The sequence below is a fragment of the Trachinotus anak genome, unplaced genomic scaffold (genome assembly GCF_046630095.1).
Source record: "Trachinotus anak isolate AG129_WGS33_773 ecotype Australia unplaced genomic scaffold, CSIRO_AGI_Tana_v1 ptg000005l, whole genome shotgun sequence".
NCBI lineage: Eukaryota > Metazoa > Chordata > Actinopteri > Carangiformes > Carangidae > Trachinotus > Trachinotus anak.
The window spans coordinates 23,820,068-23,841,544 of NW_027273856.1; the positions used below are offsets into that span (position 1 = coordinate 23,820,068).

The 21,477-nt window shown below is 41.2% G+C and overlaps 1 protein-coding gene across 1 annotated transcript; it reads left to right on the forward strand.

Annotated features, from left to right (window-relative positions):
- Window positions 1-4,904: 4,904 nt before the first annotated feature.
- Window positions 4,905-17,400, forward strand: bmf2 (BCL2 modifying factor 2). Its single transcript, XM_071479149.1, has 4 exons — window positions 4,905-5,061; window positions 8,116-8,361; window positions 9,802-10,019; window positions 13,393-17,400. Exons 2-4 carry the CDS (start codon window positions 8,139-8,141, stop codon window positions 13,507-13,509), a joined length of 558 nt encoding a protein of 185 aa, XP_071335250.1. The 5' UTR covers window positions 4,905-5,061; window positions 8,116-8,138; the 3' UTR covers window positions 13,510-17,400.
- The last annotated feature ends 4,077 nt before the right edge of the window (window positions 17,401-21,477 follow it).

The following is a 21,477-nucleotide window of genomic DNA, read 5'->3' on the forward strand; positions in this document are numbered from 1 at the left end:
TATTACTTGGCTCTTTTACTGCGAAAGCAACCTAAGGACTCAACTAGTGTAATTTTGTAACAGTTTCTCAAGTCATTTGGAGTAAGTGATGAGTATGACTATGAACAATCTTAGTCATCTAACTCAGAGTAATGAGTGAAACGCAGCTTGACTTCCTGTTCAGTTGTGACTGATGAACTGTTGAAGTTCATCATGTTGAATAAGTAGCAAATTGTCTTCATGACCAAACAAGTCTGGTTGCTTTCTCTTACTCACTGCTCCCAGATAAATGGATGTGTATAATGTCATATGTTGTTATATGATAGAATTAATCACAACCAATTATTTCAATAAATGATGCAGCCAAAAGCATATCCAACAATAGCAATGTGACAACTATAATCTGTAGCTGTGCACCAGTGTAAGGACACTTGCAAATTGGATCTGTGAGTTGTTTTGGATGTTGCACAGGTGTCACCGTGGCTGCCAGTCTGCCTGACAAATGGTTTGTTTACCACCTGAGCTGCTGCTGCTCAGTAATCATTAAGTGTTCATTTACTGCAACTTGCCATCGCAGCTGGAAACATGTGAAGACAAACTGAAAGACACATTATAACATATTCATTTCCGCACAACCACGCTTCATCCAAAACGTGCTCGGTATTATTTCTGTATAGAATTACATTTAATTCATGGCATTAAAGTGGTGTCAAAATACGCATAATCATAGGGATGTGTTTCCCTCAGGTGGCTCTGGGCTTCAAATGTGTTACCTTTGGATGAACTCTGGGGAGAGCCGCGTTCATTGGCTGAGCCCCCCCCCCCCCCCACTGTACCTGTGGTTAAAATCAAGAGGTGTTGACAGAACAGACAGGAGGAGGAGTGGAGGCGGACAGAGGTTTCCAATAACCTGTGAAAGCTTGGCATCTCTGTCACGTAATTTCACAATCAATTTATGTGAGGAACTGGCTCCTAAAACAGGGATTTAGGTAGATAATTAAATGGCATGGCGAATGAAACCATAAAATTGTGATGCAAAAGCGAAGTGCAGTACAAGCACAAACACTGATGGAGCTGTTTGGGTGTGGAACGAATTGAAGATTGAAGACAAAGTGTCTGGACGTCTGGCACCATTAGGGAAAACGCCACAAAGCAAATTGTATCATTATGCAGTGATCTTTGAAAAAATTTCAACATCCAGAGCCTTATCACCTCCGCTGGCAGCATGTAGTCAGAAATAACTCACTGTGGAGAATTTGTGACTGCTTCACTGGGGAAAATTGCTCAGATAAAAATGGGCTGGGACACATTGTCTGCCACTGCACCTGACACATTAGAGGTACTGGAAGTTTCAGTTTATATGACAAGTTCTTAGTTCAGCGCCACCACAAAGGCTGTTTTCCCTCTTCAAAGGGGTTGAAGCTGTGCAATTGAGAGCAAAAGACAGCAAATGACTTAAAACAGTGGATGAGATTGCACAATGCATGGCGTCTGTGTTTTTGAGAATGTCTTGCATTGACAGCACATCATGTTATGTTCTCTGCCAAAACAAAACAAAAAAAAAAAAAATCCAATGTGCAACACAAATATGGTTAACAGCTCTGAGTTCAAAAAGACAACAAGACTTCACCAAACTGCAGTTTAACTGATGAAAAACTACAGGATACCACAGAGTCTTGGCAATGAGCAAAATAACTGTGATTGAAATGCACTATTCTTAGAGCTACTGTTTGGGAAAACTAATTAGTTATTGATAAAGGGAACTCGGGGGGGGGGGGGAAGCGATGTAATACTTATGGGCAATTCGATTTTTTCATTCCTTTGTTTTTCCAAAAGCAGGACACAGTGGACTAATTAACTTTTGAAAGCTTCCACCTCTCAAAAGTAGCTTTAAATGCTTGAATACCATATTAAACTGAAGTTTTTCACTAAATTCCCGTGGGGTTTTTTTTTTCACCCTTTATATTCTTCAAAAGGTGCTTTCATGTTGAGGTGTTTATTAGTAATTATTCACATAACACAGCAGTGTCCTTCAACATAAATATCTGAAAATCCGTCCACAACAGATAAAATAGTATAGTTGGCGTCCAACATGAAACTTGGGTTCATCTAAATTATTTAGCATAGGCCTATATTTGCTCTTGACACCTCTGTGACTCTTCATGCTGCCACTATGAAATGCAAACATATGACCTCAGGCTCAATGCCACTGGGTCAGAAGCTGTAGCTGAAGAAGTAGCATTATATTAGCAACCAGTCAGTAGGTCTATTTTGAAATATTTCCTTTTTAATGCAGCTTCAATGCAAAAGGAGTTTAACATTTGTTTGGTTGAGAAGATTTAAGATTTAATTAAGTGGCTGCAATCAAGATGCACTGAGTGAAGGAGTGGGCTTCTTTAGAGCAAAATAACTGAAAACACTTTTATTTTTGGCCATTCCTATCCATGCAATCTGCTTCAATATTCATCGATTGACCACTGATGAGCTTTATTGAGGTTTACAGCACAACCCCCCCCAATACAAACACATGCAGAGAGAGCAAGTGAGAGAGAGCGAGCAAAAACAACCACCATCAGATCTCCAAATTTTGGGTGGGGTCCCTTTCGCTGCAGGATTAGAGTTGGTGGGGGTTGGTGTGCATGGGGGGTTGGGAGCCATCAAGCAGCAGCTTAAACAAGGCAGAGGAGGGGTTGTTTGCTGGTCTGCCAATAAACTGTGCATGGGAATTTTGTTGAAAGTTGAGAAAATCACACTTCACACATTACCAGCTGTACGACAAAGGAGTGGGTTAGTGTGAAAACACAACAACCTGCACGAGCTGACCAGTGCTCCACAGAGCAGCATTTGCTTTCATCCAGATATTGTCTCTTGGGAAAAATCTGACTCACACCATGGATCAAATAGTCTCACTCCTCTTGCCTGGCTGTTTTGCACTCAATAACCCATTTTTACAGATCAGGCTTCGTTTCACTGTACTTTTTTTTCTTCCTCTTTTGAGTGATGCCATGCGTAGGCGTGCCCCCACCCTGCACCCTGTGAGGGTCACCAGCCATGGCTGCTGTTTATTTCACTGTCACTGTAGATCCATCAGAGAGGGATGCCATGTCCAACAATGGATGCCCTCAGGGGCTGAACTGAAAATGGCTCAATGCTAATATCAATACACTGTTGTCATGCCATTGCCAAGCCAGGATGCATTTAAGGACATCCTACCATGTTACTTAAGTAATAGTAAAGCTGTATCATCAGCAAAATGTACTAACAGTATCAAAAGTAAAAGTACTCATTATGCATAAGGAAATGGCCTGCTGCATAGTTCATTACATGTTTGCATAATTGTTACTGTTGTCATAGTAATACAATTGTTGGAGGTAGTGCATGTTATGTATAGATGCTGGTAATTTCATCTGTAAAAAATGCATTGTATTTTATAAGATGACCACAGATAGGCTATATGTAAAATCATAATGTGCAGTGTTGCTGGCACGAAGCTGTCACATAAATAGAGTGAAGTAAAAAGATCAATATTTGCCTTTGAAATATAGAAGAGTAGAAGTATAAAGTAGCTTTACATGATAATATTCATGTGCAAGTGACTCAAAACTGTACTACAAGTACAATAAATGTACAGTTACATTTCACCAGTATGATGTTATGTTATGTTATGTTATGTTATGATGTTGGTTTGACACGTTTATACAAACAGAGAATATCATTCTATATAATCAGATACAATGATAATAACAATATCAAACTTAAAATAAATAAAATCTGTTTCACTGACATGCATGTGTAACCATTGAATTCGTGAACCTATTATTTATTTATTTATTTTTTGCCTTGACAGTACACCTCTCATCACCACAACGACTCCAGCAATTGGGTGGGTGCTATCACTCTATCTAGCAGCGGCTCCCAATCAGCTGAGCTGAGCGCTGAGAGCAGTCACATGTCCGACCCGGGTTTGTGTTTTTCCCCCTCCACGTGTCAAGATACACGAAACAGAAGGCGGGACCAAAACAAACCATCTGATTGGTCCGCTGCGTGTCACCAGCTTATGGTCGCCAGGGGGACTGCTCTCTTAAAGGGCCAGGCACAATGTTTTTTTTTTTTTTTTTTTAAACTCAACAACAAAACAGCATCAGCTCAGCATCTCATGCAGACACCAGTTTTAGTCTCCAGCGCTTTAATTTTATACATATTTTTGTTTAAAATCAATAAAATAATTCAGCCACAAACACTCAAAATGGCAGGTGATGGATTAATTTAGCAAAAGATTATATTAACCCATTTGCACTGGACTGGTTGTAACTGAGTAAATTTACTACATTAAGTACAAATTTAAGGTACTTGTACTTTACGTGAGTATTTCCATTTGATGTCACTTAATACTCACAGTTCAGAGGAAGATATCACTTGACAGGTATAATTAGGCAACTGCAAATTTCAATTTTTCATGCAAAACATAAAATGAGTTGATATGATGTATTGTTATAGATTGAAATACCCGACATTAAATACACCACCTGATCAGCTTTAACAGTAAAATGCCACCTACACATTATCACTCAAGTAATCTGATGATGAGACTCACAAGAGCCATCTTTCTGTATTGAGTGCATGTTGCTAGTTATTTACTATTACTGAAACAATATTACAGCGATTTTACTTGTAATTCAGTAAAATATTACCAATTTTACTTAATGATCTGAATGCTTCCTCCACCGCGACCCATTTACAAAAACACAAATGTAAGATGATTTTTTTTTTTTTTTTTTTTGTAGAAATACCTGCATTTTATATCCTCTCTGTCTGCTGTATTTGCATAACAACCGTGTAGCTGACTCTGTTCCTTTCACGTTATTAAGGGGCGGGTCCCAGCCTGGAGGGCGGACCGTTTTGACACAGGGGGGGGAAAAAAAAAAAAAACAACAACCCCTCTCTACTCAGCAAACATCCATGAGTGGCTGTAATGCACAGACGGATACGAATCGCACCACCACCACCGCAATCCGTAGGAAACAAGGCACCAGCAGGCTGTCAAGATACCACCGATCGCAACGGAAAGCGCGTTTGCTGGCGGTGAGTGCAATGGTCGCATTTACAATAAATAAATAAATAAATAAATAAATAAATAGATAAAGTAAAATCCTCTCAATGCACCGCCGCTTGCTTTCGCTGTGTGGGAGAGTTTGTCAACAAATGTGCGGGGAGCCCGGTCGTGCCCGGGCAGAGACGGGATGAGGGGGCGCACGGCAGAGAGCATCCACTGCGCCTCTGCGTTTTCCGTCCCGCTCCTCATATCAGGGACGTTTTCGTCTGTAGTCTCGACGGACGACGTGAGCAAGCGACGGGCTCCGTCCATCACCTCCTGCGCGTCCCGGCATGTGTTTTCCCGGTGATTGAGACAGCGCTGGTCTGTACTTCTTTTTTTTTTTTTTTTTTTTTTTTATCATTACACAATATACAGCCAGTTGGCACAGCTGGAGACCGCAGGAAAAATGGCCTGTCCTCTGGTTATTTCACCCAGGAGGTAATATCTGCTTCGAGCGAGTGACCAGATCTACTTACTGATCTCAGGGGTGTTTGTTTTGGCGAAGAGTTGTCAGGCGAAGTGAAGAGAAAGTGTCAGAGGAGGATAATGGGAGCCAAGCGACTAACAGTTATCACAGTGCTTTCTGAAATGTTGCTGCATTGTTTGCTTAAAAAAAAAAAAAAAAAAATAGCCACAGTCCAGGTTCAAGTTGTTGGTTGCTCAAGTTGCTCCTTTATTTTTAAGCGAGAAAAAAAAAAAAAAAAAAAAACAGTGAAGGCGAAAACGGACGAAGTTTAAATTCTCAACTTTTGCAGGGGGTGTTATTATTGTTGGGCATCGCCCTGTGTCAGCATCCTGTTTGGACAGGTTTCTTCAGTAGACGCCGTGTTGCCACTTTGTGGATTTTGTGTCTACAGTGATGAGCGGTCAGACTTTGCGTGTTTACGCAGTGAGCTGCCCCCGGGCAGTGTGCTCCTGATGCGGATAAAGATGCAGCATGTCTCCGGTGGTCATCCGGAGCCCACATATAAACAACATCTCAACCTAATTAAAATATAAGTTGGTTATTATTTTTTGTGCAGCCACAGCAGTTCTGTAACAAAAACGTCGTTCACTATACAAATTCACCGTTTAGCTGAATGAGCTCTTGTCCCTCTCCAGGGATGGGTACAGTAGGGTTCATGGCTTCATTGGAGCATGTCACCTGCACACTGATATCCACGGGATATGCATTGCTAGTTACATGAGGACAGTGGGTGAAAACGCAGCAGAGCTCACCTTGTGTGCACCCCCAGTCCGAGCTGTGGGTGGAGGGGAGCCTGGTGCACAGATGGTGCAGCAGAGGGAGCCACTTTCTGCTCCAGCTCTGAGCCTCTGACCAGCACTGCGTGTTGGCTGCCAGGCCTCCCTGAAGCCCCAGGCAGTGTGTGTATGTGTGTGTGTCATAATGTCTTTCTGTGTGTCTCCCTGTCTATGTTTGTTTTTTGTTTTTTTTCATGTGTCTGACACTATGGTAATCCTGCCAGTCCTCTGCCTCTGTTGTCTGCCAGTGGAAATTCAAGACAGGGCTCACATTGTCATTGACCCACAACACAAGTTCACATTTGATCTCAGCGAAACTTGCTGCACAGTTACAGAGATGGCCCCACTGCTTGGATAGTACTAATTAATCACTATTAACTTGCCTGGAGGAGAGGTTAAAACAAATTCAGGCTGTGCTGAATTTCAGTAATGCACAATTACTTAGTGTGCACTGGCAAAATGGACCCATTTCATTGCCATGGAAATAAGGGTAGGGGATGTGTGGGTCAATAATTAATTTTTCTGTTTACCAGTGAATAGACAGTCTGATTAAAAGACATACATATTACATTAATAACATGGCCTAGCTAATCAGACAGTGTTTTATCACAGTTTCCTCCTTTGACTCCATATGTTGTGACATCATGCAAAGGGACAGTTTCACAAAGAGATACAAAACCTGCTGCCTTACTCAGTAAACACAATACCAGTGTATCCAGTTTCAACTTTTGCGTTTGCCAGTCAAGCCAGCTCATTTGTCTCCACTTGCACAACAAAAGGAAAAGAGAGGCACCCTTGACAAAAAGATGAAACAGTAGTTCAGATTGTGGCACGCGGCCAACAAGGAAGAGAGTGCGAGTGTTTGCTCTCAGCAGGCACAGTTGAGGATGGAGTGAAACTTGTTATCTCCCTCATGAAACGGTTTCTGCATTCAGCACATGACAGTCTAGCCAGAACTTTGGTTTCACTGAGGTTTCACTCACGCACCACCTGCTGCTGAGTGTGTGCGTGTGCTGAGAGAGTAGACAGGCAACTATCCAGTGTTTGTGTGATCGAGAGAGGAAACGGTGAGCATAGGTCTGAATGTTGAGCAGCAGAATTGTGCAGGAGGAACCTGATCCCCTGACTGTGCTCTGCCCTGTGGCACACTGTTCCAGATTAAGGTAATTTTGAGGAGAAAAAAAAAGCCTCTCTGGTGAATCTTTTGGCACTCAATTACAATTTGGCACATATTCAAGAATAGCTTGGCAAAATCAGCTGCGGGAGGGTGGCAAATCTGGCATAGCATTTTCAGCCGCCCACTGGGTCCCCCTACGCAGGGTGTTTCCATACGTGCGGCTCCTGTTGCTACTCATCACTATGTTAAAAAAAAAGAGATGATGGCTGTAGCTACATCTGGCCTCTTGTATGTTTATTGCCTTTCTGTGCATATGGATTTACATTACTAGATCCATCTGTGCTTCTGAGACGATTCATCTCTCCTTGTTTGTTTTCACGTCACACAACATAAGCCTCTTAGTGGGTATTATAATGACTAATGATTTATTTACATTTAATGTAGACAGAGTGAGATAATTTTCCATCTGCTGGAGTGCAAAGTTTCCACTGATAACAGGATGATATTGAGCACTTTTTGTTTGGTCTTGACACAAATCACACCCAAATTACCTTTGAGTCAAAGCTCGTAATCACATAGGTATGAGTCAGGCACAGTATTTACGTTACCAAAGCACTTTCAAACACACATAGTTGTTATTGCATTCTAAAGTTTCTATCTCATGTCCCCTTCTTCTCTCCAGGGAGTTTACCGCTGAGGCGTCGGATGGATGATGAGGAGGAGGACATGTCACAGCCCATCTCGCAGCTCTGGGGAACGTCCTTTAGGGACGTCAAATACGAAGACCGAGCCACACCGATTGCAGCCGGACAGGCCTTTGCTGCCGTCACTGCTGCTGTGCCCACATCACAAAGTCACAACAACAATAGCATCAGCATCAACACGCTGCCCTGCAGCTTGCACTGGCAGCCTCGCATACCCTTTCACGGTAAGGAGGGATGAGATATTTCAAAGTGATCTGGGCTTAGGGATTTAGAAACTGAGTGTACAGCATTGAATGATGTATGTGCAGCGTAACCTCAAACTATTAGTCATTCCTTTTGTTTAGCGGGTTCCTCATCGGGAACTGTCCTCAAGCACCAAAATGAATATGTGAAGGTCCTCAGAGATACCAAAAGTAATGAAAATCTTTCTCTGGTTTGAAAATATTCAGATGGTATGAGAACAGGACTGTTAGACAAACTAAATTCTACTTATTTATTAATTATTACTGCAAAACAGACAAGCCTAGATTAATTTTCCTTTTACTTGGGAGATTCCGTCGTAGTAATATATGCATGCTAAGAACTTAAAAGACATGACAAGCTGCTTGTTTTCTGTGTAGTAGTAAATTTATTTCATAATTCTTTATGTATATGTCATTAGCTTAAATTTTGTATACAATACTCACATCCCTGCCATTTTATAATGTTGAAAACAATAAAAACAAACAACAATAATTTCATACATACATAAAGGTACATACCCACACTAATATGCCCATCTATTTTAATTCAATAGTGTTTTGCCATGTGTAATCAAATCAGTGTGACATCACACTAATTGAATTGAACGAATGTTGAAGCAGAATGTTGTTTGTTCATTGACTCAGTGTCAGTGTGGTGAGGTACATGTTGTTCTGGGTTTAAAGTCATCAATACACAAGCACCACTGACTGGTATTACCTTGTCATTCATTGTAATCTAACCAGTAATGGATGTCATGCGCTCGGCTCAGTGCCATTTCTTCTCCCAAACACAGTCCGGTCCGCTCACTTCCTTAGACGTATTACGTTCCCCTGTCAGGCAGAATAGCAAGGCATTCTGCACACATGATAACACATAAAAACTATTGTTTTCCCTCCAAGTGGCATGACTGCAGAAGTGCATGCTAGAGGCAATGAGTAAACTCAGTGACACAGCCCACAGAAAGGCGGCAGTTCACTGAGGCTGTTCACTGAGGCTGTTGTTGATTTAATAAGGTGTTTGAGTTTTCCGCCTACCAAGACTCTCTCTTCTTGTTTGTGGACTCTTCAGTTGTACTTTGAGTGCCTATCTTTTAATTTGTTCATCCACAAGAAGATCTGGGGTAAATTTGATAAGATTGACTAAGCTGGGCAGACACAGCTGTGTTTGAAGGCTGTTAATAGTAATCAAGATCATTTGTCATATCTTAAGACTGTCCACAGTGTTTTCATTATCTAGTCTAAGATCAAAAAGGAAAACATTAGTGCTTTTACTGAACTGAAATCTAATATAAAATACCACTCGTATCAGAGATGTCTCTTTGCCTTGTATTCATCTTGGCACTGCCGTCAACTACAACGGCGTAGCATTTTAAAGATCCAACAACAACACAAGTTTTAAGAAGCTTGATGTTTTCCTTTTAGGCAACGCTGGATTACGCTCACATTTCCCCGCTCAGTTTGAGCCTATGGAGGACCGGGGAGAGAGGCAGATTGAAGAGGAGGAGGAAGAGGGCAGAGGGGAGGAAGATGACAGGATGGCAGAGAGGCCCCAGGAGCAGGCAGGGGTGAGCGTCGAGGCGCAAATTGGCCGTAAACTTCGGGAGATTGGCGACAAGTTCCAACAGGATCATGTTGAACCGGTAAGCCTCACTCCCAAGCAGTGAAGTGGAACCTTCAACGACCTTGCACCTCAAACAACCGACCTTTGAGCCTGTGTGCACTTTTATTCACAAAGTGTAAACAAAACGAACACAAGAGGAGTTGCATCGCCTCAAAGACGAAATGGATATCACCTAACCTATTAACTCAGTTCACTTTTATCTGCATATCACAGATAAGGACAAGCAAGGGACACTGGGTCCAGTGGGTAACTAGTACTCAGAGTATATTTTTAGACACTATATATTTTTCAGACAAAAAGTTTGCGTTTGTGTGTCCTGTGTGAACTATTTATGTGTGTCAGCTTTTACTTGATTAGAGACAAGAATCAAAGCTACTTTGTGCCAATTTGTGGCTCACTCTTGGGAAGAAAGGCGCAGAACATTTTGCCAGCTGGATTGGCCACCACCCACACTGGATAAAAATAGCCTGTGCAGTGATTCAACCACTTTTTTGGCCATACTGAAGGATAAATCCTAAATCACTAATAAGGGATAGTTTAGTTACATAGGAGACATAGGAGAATGTCCTAGGAGCACATTTTCTCACTGTAAATATCCAGATATTAACTCTTAACCTGGTATTGTGGTCATGGTCATTTTTGTCTTCTAAAACTCTGAAACCATACCTCAGTCTGGGAAGTGAGGTTACAGGCTATGCTGCCAATTTTCTGTGTCACTGTAGCACTGATACCTTGCCATTACAGTCAGTAGGAATAGGGTACGGTCCCTGGTTAAAGAATCGAAAGAAAACAAATGAGTAAAATTCCTGCCGTCGTCTGTTTGAATACTGCCAATGTTTTTTTGGATAGAGCAGATGAAATGTCACTCTCCCATTTCCGAGCAGGATCCTTTATTCCTTTGCCTCCGCTTCGCAATCTAAAAGTTTAAAAGTCGGTTTGTTACATGTATCTTTTACCTGAAAGTAGACAGACTTTTTTTTTTTTTTTTCCTCAATTGAATTCTTTATACTGAACACACCACACGAAGCATGAAGCAATTTGGGACTTGTGAAGGCTTCAGGGATGATGAAGTGAATTGAGCGTGGAGGTTCACTGTTTGCAAAGCTCCCGAGAGAGTAGTTAGGCACGCATACCCTGTGTAGTTCGTGATGTGCAGTTAATAGTGCATGTCAAGAAGTAAAATCCACATGGAAAGGAATTATGTCATAATCTTACAGATGCCCTTAGACTGAGACTATCTCAGCCGTACCTGGAACATGACAAAGACAACAACATGTTTGGTATCAAGGTGTGATGGATAACAGGTCAGATTGCTACTTGTATCAGGGTTTACAAAGCACTTACTGGTCTGACTAATAATTCACACTGGTCACGTGATCATGGACTTAGTTAATAAGTGCAGATATAATGGAGGGGGTATCATGTTTCTTATATGCTGCTGTGACTGCCATGGGGTCTGTGTTAACAACAAGGTGTGGTTGATAAGTTTTGAAAAGCACTTAACTGTGTGGTAAACAGGGTAGCAGAGACTCTACAAGAGAGAAGAGAGACTAAAAGAGAGAAAAAGGAAGACAGATAAAGAGTGAGAGAAAAAAAGGGATATATGGTTTGAGAACTTGACAAAGACTTTATAAAGATTGAGGAAGAGCAGGTGAGTTTGATGTGACTGTCACGAACAAGAGCAAGCAGCTCCTGTTCTGTGTCTGGGTAGACTTGGCCGGCTGTTTATATGCTCGTCTAAAAATAGAGTCTGACTCACACACTTATAGACGCAGCCAGTAACATGACGGCTACCCACAATACCTCAGTTGTCCCACTGACTGTCTCAGTGTGTGTGTCTTTGTGTGTGTTTTGGTTTGTGTGTGTGACTTTGTGACAGAGATAAGAGAGAAATTGATTCTTTTTTTTTCTTTTTTCTTTTTTTTTTCGCCTGCTGTCTGCGCTCGAGTTGGTTTTATCCTGCAGGATCTGATACTGCTGTTGTAGGAATAATCCAAAGGGAGAATAATCACAAGTGATCCTTCATGATATCCAATCACTTCTCTGTACGCTCTCTGCTGCTATTGTTAGACCGTTTCACTTGTTTCTCCAAGCAGAAGTTGCTGATGTGGGCTAATGTGTGGGTTTTTGTTTATGTGGAGCACATTGTGTTTGTGGTTTGAGTCGAGTACTTCTTTGAGCAATAAAATGTTAATGCTTTATTTCAGGGGGAGAAAAAGTTCACCCATCCTAACATTAAGTGAAAGAGCACAAATTCACATTGTCCGTTTTCATAATCGTTTAGTATGCGTTAACCTAAAAACGACACACAAAACAGGTCATTCTCCACTACCTACGGAAATGAGAGCAGAAAGATGAGCCTCATGTGGAACAAACCAGGGTGCTGTTTAAATAAGCTCAGCAGTGTAGAATTAAGGTAATTAAGGACAATTAGGGTTACATTTAGTGGTGCTGGTTCAATTCAATTCAGTCTGCTAGTTCTGCATCAAATAGCCTGTGGCTGGTAGAGACCTTGATGGAGAGAGCCGGGAGAGTGAGAGAGATCGTAACAAGAATGCTTATGCAACGGGCTGCAATATCTGAGTGCAACTGTTCAGAAAGCCAGTGGGAGCTGTGTGGCATCAGAGATGGGGATGGGGGGGAGAGAGGAGATTGCAGGATGCAGCAGGAATCCCTTCATCTGTCTGTAGTCCACAAGGGCTACACACCCCACTAGAAAATGACAGAGCCGGGACAAGGCAGCTCCATGGGTGGGAGAAGTTTTGGTTTCCTTTGCTTTGTTTTGGTAATTACTCAGCTGACTCTGCTGTTACAAGAGAGCTGTGATGAAATAGGAAGCATGTTCTCTGAAAGCATTTCACTTTGAGCTTCTCGTCGAAAAGTCAACAGTGCAACATTTAATAAGAGAGACTGACTCGAATGTGAGGGAGGAGGATAGAGCGATATTGTTAAGACGAGCTCCGGTGGGTTAAAAATATCTTGTTTTACAGTTGTTAGCCTGAACCTTTTCATTCTTTCATCAGCTTTTTGAGTTAAGAAAACATCCAAATTAACATGTATTATTTCTGTATTAACTTCTGTCTGGGAATGAGAGCCACTGCACTGATACTGCATATATTCCGCGGAGGTGTTGTGCAGGACGTGCATGTGAAAGACATGTTTGCTAGACACAGGTTGATGTTGTGGAAACATTCGGTCTTCTTGGTCATATGGTTTTAGCTCACAGGGTTTACCACAGTTCACAAGGCTTCACCAAGACGTGATGAAATCAGATTTCGACCAGTGATTTTCACGACTGTGATTTGTAGTGATTTAACATGTTTAAGTTTTGAACGTCCAGCCTTGCTCAATGCTAATACTTTTCTGTCTTTTTTTTTTCTGTCTTCTTGTAGTTGATGAGGCACCAGAGACAAAACCTGCCTGCCTGGATGCGCCTTACGATGGCCCTGTTTGGCTTTCTGTTTCCAAGACAGGCTCACGTCCCCCGCCTGAGAGGAGAGCAGAGATGAAGGGACTTCCTGTTGGCCCTTGCCTCGGCCCTTGTTTTCCCTCAGAAGTAACAAGGGACCAGACTTTTAGAGATGGCACTGTAAGATGGAACACGGGTTTGGATTTTGTTTTTTAATTGAATATGAAGATGAGATGAAGAAAACAATGGTCACCGCTGGACGGAGACTGAATACAATTTTTTTTTCTTTTTCTTTTTTCTTTTTTTTTTTTGTTTTGTTTGGTTTTTTTCCCGCCTCTCCAAGAAGAAGCCATTGTGTTTGAAGAGATATTTTCGAAATATTTGTAAGATTACCTATTTTGTACAGTAAACTGCTCTTTTTATTTGGTAATTCAAGTCTTGAAGGACCTCCATCAGTCCAGGGAATGCCTTATTCTCTCCTGCCACAGTACATACTCCTTTGCATCAAGGATATCGTATGAAAGAGATCAATTTTAAGATTAGGCCACTTTTTTTTGGCGAAACACTGTGGACATGGACATTTCTGTGCTGCAGTTACTGACTTAAAACCTTGAGGACTCGAGGCACATTTCTAATTTATTCTCAGAAAAACAATAAGCCCTGTACTTATCTTTTACTGTTCCACACTGGCTAATTTGAAAATGGTTGTCATGACATTGTGGCAGTGTTACACACTGGTGTTGCGCTGTTGGTCAGTTTAGATGCGTGTTTTATCCGCTTCCACTGTAGACGTAGGGACATTATATCAACCTGTGTCTGTTTCCTGGTGTCATCCATCAGCTCTCCATCTCCAGTACCACTCATGTTATTCGCCTAAAGACCCACTGTGTAGTTTAAGATCTTGTTGATTTAAAGGATAAATGCATGTATACTTGAATTGAGGTGTACTGAAGATTACAAGGTCTGATATCGTAATCGTGATTACTCTTTCAATTTGTGATCATTTGTCTGTAGGAGTGTGTGCTTACTGTTTTCAAAATGTGCAGTAATTGTGAAACCAAATAAGCACAAAGTCAAACAAATCTCCTTAGTGGGATTACGATCAGGGAACTGGAAACAATCAGACAGCTGAAAGGCTTTGGATAAATTTCATCCTTTTCTGAAGCGTTTCAGGATTTCTTTCTCTGGCTGGAATGACAATCGCAACTTTGCCCTCTGCTGCATTGTGGGTCGCCTGTGGGGGAAATTTCTCAACATTTTTAGGGGTGAGCAATATTCAAGCCAGTGGAAGGAAGAAAAATCTTAGGGATCAGCTGCATTTGCAATCAAACTGACATCCATAGAAGGACATTTCTCAAAACATGGCTGTTGTCAGTGAAATACGCCTCTTTACAAATAACTTTGTTACAGACACATTTTGGGTTCAACTTACTGAGATGCTTTTTCATTTTGTTTCACTCCAGGTGTAAATGTCTCGAGCACTGATTCAAACCTGATGTGCTAATACGTGATATCCCAACTTTAACCTCTTATTCAAGTGCTTTCTTTCACAAAACCGCCAGTTGTACATTAAGCTTCACTGAGAACTTAGTAAAACACAGCTTCTGTACAGTTCAAAAACCGTTTTACGAACACACAGACACATCTGGGTATAGGAGAACGTTTATACATCCTCGTGTGACAACTGCTAAGTTAGCATTTTGCAATGACACAGCCACTGTTTCTCAATGTAAGGTTTATCAACGAAGTCTTTGGAGACTTTAAATAAGATGTTAAAAATTCCTCATTTGATGTATTATTTCAGTTTGTTGTAGATTCATGATATGAGCTTTTGAAGACACTGATGGGTTTATTTCTGCTTTATGTTTTCTTCAGGGAGTAGTTAATAACCGTGTTCATTAACTGATGCTTCTTATGAGACGTGTGCTAAAAATCTGCCTCTCTGCAGACTCCATTCATGCTTTTAGCCGTTCATTGTTCACGTTAGGCGGCGCTGAACAAGCAAAGACACTTCGTTTTACTTTTGACATTTTCCTAAGCATTTTCCCTCAACATCAACATGGAAGTGTATTGTTAGGAGGTTTCTTCTTTAACTACGTGAGTAGCTGAACCAAAAGTTTGTTTCCTGCAAACACTGAACGCTGAGCCAATTCAGATAGTCTTCAGTCCAAAGCTTCACACTCGCACTCTCTTCTGTTCATTGAACGTCATGTTTAACTACTCCCTGTCCTTACTGAGAACATTTTGTTTGGTTTCTTTGAGATAATTTATTCTAATTTATTTTGTGTATATTTGCTCAGTGCTACTGTATAGATGCTATCTCAGTGTGTACAGTCGTTTTCTTCTCATTGTTGACGTGCATTCAGTTGTGTGTTTGATGCCTGTGTGTGGGGAGGTTGGACTAAAGCCATGTGCCTCGTGCGTTCTCACACAAATGGTGCGAGTCTTTACAAATCACGTGAACAACAGACAATCAAATGTACAAAATGTGCCTTGTGAGTAACAGACCTGCCACACTATCATCGTCATCAACACTTGGCATAATTACCCAAAGTCACTGGCCACAGCTGCTTGTTTCACTTGGGCTCTGTGAGATCAACATACTCTGATACAATGGAGTTGGCACAATCAGTACGGCGCGTTTGTTGTGCCTTGATACAAAATAAAAATCAGTTTGATTCCTCACATCAGCTCACGAGGCACAGGCTCAACCTTTGACATCTGTCAGCACGAACGGCGAGTTTCACCACGCGAAACCTTCTCAATATCAGAAACGACTGATTGCAGTCAATGTGCACTGTAAAAAAAAAACAAAAAAAAAAAAACAACTAAACAATTTTTTAGCTGTATACTGTTTTTTGCGCCTCTCTCTTTCTACTCCTGTGCTGAACTTCCCCTCTAGATTCCTGAAACTTTTTAAGATCTGTGATATGCTGGATCGGCCCAGCACGCCTGGGTCCTTGTGCTTTATTTTCTACAATCTAGCAGGGCTGTGGGTTTACATTTGAAGGAGGAATGAGCCACCATGGTGCCCAGTATTATTTGTATGTGAGATGGGTTGAACAGCCACTCAATCAGTGTGGTGTTGATCTGAGCCTGTCATTACTAGCCACTGTTGCAACCCTGACTCAGATGAAAAATTTGTTATATGTTCAGCCTTCAGTGTCTTTAATATCAAATTTCTTCAATCAGTTTTTTGAATATCCAAGAAAGAGTGCATCTTTACTGTCAAGTGCTGTGATTAGGTGTTTTTATACATTAGCGATGAATTTGACACAGCTATTGTTGCTATCTTTATGAAAAGTTTTTTGCTAAATTTTTCCATACATTTTTCTAAGAAGACGAAGAAAGAACTACAACAACATGACTTTTTTTTTTTTGCTTTTCTATGATTGCTGTTTTTTTCAATGTTGTGGCATTTTTAGTTTTGGATATTGCCAAGTCTGCTGTGTCACTCTCAGTTCAAGGGCTTTTTCAATATATGTAAATGGAGTAAAAATGCATGTCCAACATTCCTGAAAAAATCTGTATCTTAAGGGTTTGAATGTAATTTAATGGAGTGAAAAAAATATCTCTTTTAATACATGAACTGAACAGTGGAACTGATTTCAGACTCCCGGTGCGGTGTACGCAGGGAGTTTGTATTGTCTTCACATTGCTTTCTTTACGTTCAGAGTGGTCTCAAGGATTTCACATTCATGTGTCGTATGAAGTGAGACCCAGTCCAGATGTAGCAGTTTTTTGTTAAAGCATTGGCTGTGTTATCTTTGGGACTGCTCTGTGTCGGCTGCACAGTTTTCAAACAGCGCTGGACATGGAGCGATGGAGGGACTGGAGGAGGACCAGGGGATGTTTGTTCTTTTTCTAGTGCAATATGCTGTACATAAGAGCTTGGCTCTCGAAATCTTACAATTTCTCTTAATTTCTTTTGTTGTTAAATGGGTACATCGCTGGTTTTTTTTTTTTTCATTAAAACTTTATGGATAATTGACATGGCTTGTGCATCATTTCTTGTACTGAAGTTACATTTAAGTTAGAAACGAAAAAAAGTAATGATGAAGAATGTAATGACGGTTTACACAAAAGTGTAAAGATCTGACAGTGGAAGTGCAGAGGATTCTTGATGTCAATACTCATGATTAGATGGAGAAATGAATTCAGCAAAGTGAAGGCAGACAAAGACTAATACTCTCTTGTTGAAGTGACTTGGTCAGCACAGAAAAGATTAACTTCAAAATAATAAAATAAATGTCACTGGAAAAAGTAAAATAAAATAAACTGGACATGAAAGAGTTAAAAACACCTGCCCCGTCACAGACAATCAGACACCTGGATCGTGTATAAAGGGAGGTAAATAACAAGGTTTCTCATTGTTCCATGAAGACATTGTGTTCCAAATGTGATCAAATCCAGGATTAGACTTAAAACCGGGCTAACTAATGTGAATGTAAACATAAGTTAATGTAGCAGTAAAAATGAAAGCAAATAGTTCTTACCATGAGTCCTAATGTGACATAATTTTTTTTTAACATACAGCCAATAAGAATCACATGTGGCTTTTTTAATTCCCAGAAAATCACATCTCTGAATACAAATCTATTTTTTGACTTGACACCAGGGATTTAACCTCACTGATGCTCCCTAAAAAGTTAATTTAGCATTAACAATAGAGGCATTTTACAGGCCCTAGAGGCAATGATGGAGCTAAGCTCTACTTCACATGCCCTTTCCTCTGGGGAGAAAGATGCAACCTTACATAAACTATGATTCACTTTTCTGTCACCAAGTTTCTAAAGCGATCACCCCCAGGCAGTCGCTTTGTGTAGACAGGGGCAGCAAGGGAGGTTAAAGGAGTGTGCGCTTATGTATGTGTGGCTGGGGAGTGCGAAAACACATGGCCTCAGGAAAATGGAGACTTCATGTTTTCAGAGAAGGCCTGACCTGAGCCTCATCAAGATATTAACTGCAATTGTGCTGCAGGCCAAGCTGATATGAATCGATATTATAAAGTGTCAAAAGCAGTTACAGCTGTCACCTTTGGGGCATTGGGTTTGTACTACTCACGCAGACGATGAACATGGGTGTTTTTGCTTTTGTAAACAGTGCCAGTGTACGTTTAAGCACGATCAACATAAATCACTTGCAGACAGGCTGCCTGCCCTGCACAGAGCAAGTTGTCTGAGAACATCATGAGACAAATGACTAATTTTAGACTGTCAAGTTACTTCAAAGAATAATGCCATATTGTTCATATTCCCAGAAGTCACAGTACACCACATTGAACAAGGACCCAGTGAGATGGTTTTCACTCTCATTTCTAATTACAGAATAATTTAATGCCCTGGTTTATGTGAAACATTTTGATTTTGCCTGAGCAGTAAAAAAAAAAAAAAAAAAAAAAGCAAGGCTCATTCAAAAAGACGTATCAGTTGTGTTGTTGTTGCTGTTGTTTTTCTGTGTGCTCTTGGCAAACCTTCAGTGTGAAAATTGCAAGCAGACCAGTAAACACGGAGTTAGTTGTGCACAAAACACAAGTTATTTTAATCCTCATACTGAATTAGTAATGTGGCCCTGGGAGTCAAAATGCAACAACATTTCACAAAGCACAACAACATTTCAGATTATTGAAAAGGTGGAACAACACGTCTTGGTTTTAATTGGACAGTACCTGGCGACTGTTCATTGTCACTTCCTGTTTCTACTGTTACCTACTCCCAACAGTGTCCTTTGAAAGAATTTTAAAGTGAGTTTGAAAGGACGGGGAGGAGATTCTCGATATGCTTTTAATCTATCATGACTTTGAAATGTCCCGTGGAACCGTGAAAGCACGCTAGAACGAATCAGGGTGGCTAAGCTTCAACAAGTGACGTCTGCAGCTGGTCTCGCACAAGGGAGGATGAGCCTATACAGCAAAAACTCTTCAGTCAGAAATCACGACACTGCAGAGAACAAGTGGTAGTGGGAAATTGACTTGTCATGGTGTAGCTTTCTCAATAAAGCCGAAGGCCTGAACAATTGGCCAGGTAAGCCATCTAAGAGACTTCTGTGTAGCTGACCTTTGTAGTTAACTGTAACACAAGCACAGAGCGCCATCAGTTACCTGACAGTCCCTCCGGCTGATCCAGTCTAGCATCAACCCACCTAAACACACCCATTAAATAAACTCTGAATTTGCCTTGGGTTCTGCCCAATTACAAACAAGTGTCCCACCCTCTCTGTAATCAGAAATGCCGTTGTGTTTTGTAAGATGTTGTTGTGTTTTGTTAAATGTTGCATTTTGTGAAATGCTGTGTTTTTGACTGTAAGGGCCACTGTACTTTCAAGATGAGGAGTTGCCAGAGAGGATAGTCAATTTAACAGCCCAGATTGTTAGAAACTCTTTTCTGCAGTTTTGTGTTAATGCTTAAAAATGCATCCCAGAATGCAGTGCTAACATATCCAGGCTTTATGTTTTAACTACAAAACCAGCTCTGTGTTCCCCTCTTTAACCTCCCACCAGCTGGAGGGAAAGCTTCGTCCCCTGAGACTGCTGGTAAATACAGACAAGTGTGTGTATGAGCATTTGTGTGTCTTCAGGGAGAGAGAGAGAGAGAGAAAAAAAAACATGGGGGTGGGAGGGGTGATGGGGGCGAGTGAGAGCCTGCTTGGGTCAGCAGTTTTTCGCACACAGCCCTGACAAAGACCTCTCTGTTCTCCTGGCCAGTCGCTGAGGGAGACGCCCTCATGATAGCCCGGTGCCTATCTCAAGGGTCACGCCTCAGCTTCAGCAGCGAGAGAAGCTCCAGTCCCCGGCTCTTTTTGTTTACTTCTGCCTCTCTGCCTGGCAGCTCCACATATTAACCCTTTGGTGTCTGGCTGTAGCCTGAGTGGTACAGCACTCACAGGCAGACTCAAGGTTTTCTCAAGGAGCTTTCTTTGCAATAATGTGATTTTTCTCTATGTGTGATGTAAACATGTTTTCCATAGATGTCTTTAGCTTGCTCTACCATAAAACCACATCTTCACCACATTTCTTTGTTCAGTTGTTTCTTGTTTCTCCATGTGTTCTGCACTGCTGAACAAAGACAAAGTGAGAACAAGAAATGAGCTCATGATATCTCCCTGTTTTATGAACCCACTGAACAATCTCATGAGATGTATCAAAGAGTGATGACATTTCAATTATCACCTCCTGAAAGCTTCCTGTGTCTCACTGTCTCAAAAGGTCAGAGGATGCATCTTCCTGCATTGTGAGTGTCAGCAACATCCGTTTGTACTGTATGAAGTCATTGATCTTCAGTGATCTTGCCCACCACCTACAAAACTGTACAAAGTATTGATGCATATATGTTGCATATATGTTCAGTTAGTGTTAGTGTGAACCCCCCCCCCCCCCCCCCCCCCATCCTTTTCAGTGTAACAAAAAAGCATGAAGAACAGAAATAGGCCACATTTGGGTGAAAAAAAAAAACTATTGCAATATAAAATTCAATAGGTGTGGCTCCATCCTCTGAGGAAATGAACTTCCTGTCCGCAGAGAATAGGTCCTGTCGCTCAGAGAGGGCACACATGTCAGGTGTAGCACTTAAGAAGGGTGTTAGGTCAAAACACGTTGGTGCAGCTGCAGCTGAGGAGTGGCTCTGGGGAATAACATGACTTCCTTCATAGATGAGTCTCTGCTCTGTGGACCATCTTGTACTAACTGACTGACTTGAATCCAAACACCTACCTGTGTTTTGGAGGTGAGAACATCGTTGCATATGTAAGAAATTATGCAGAATATTATTGCTTGTTCATAAAAATTGGTATTAAGCAACAACATAAAAGAGTAATATAGTCAGAAAAGATCACACTCAGTTTGTTGTGGATACAGTTCTATTATTCTATTTCATTACTGAAGTTTGATATTCAACATGAGTGATGAAGCTGTAGGTAAATTCTGTCAAGTTGAGGAAAAAAACAGCCAAGGCTACTTCAGCCATCTAGCTTAGCTTAGCAGTGTGTCAGTCACTGCCATCTCAGCTTTTCACTGAGTGGATTCATAATGGGTGTGTTTAAGTCAACTCTACGCCACATATTTAAGTGCATT

Bases quoted from the DNA above. Each gene is read 5' to 3' on its own strand.
- bmf2 (XM_071479149.1), top strand. From the start codon at position 8,139: ATGGATGATGAGGAGGAGGACATGTCACAGCCCATCTCGCAGCTCTGG. The intron at 8,362-9,801 runs GTAAGGAGGGAT...TTTTCCTTTTAG, and splicing joins GCCTCGCATACCCTTTCACG to GCAACGCTGGATTACGCTCA. The intron at 10,020-13,392 runs GTAAGCCTCACT...GTCTTCTTGTAG, and splicing joins AACAGGATCATGTTGAACCG to TTGATGAGGCACCAGAGACA.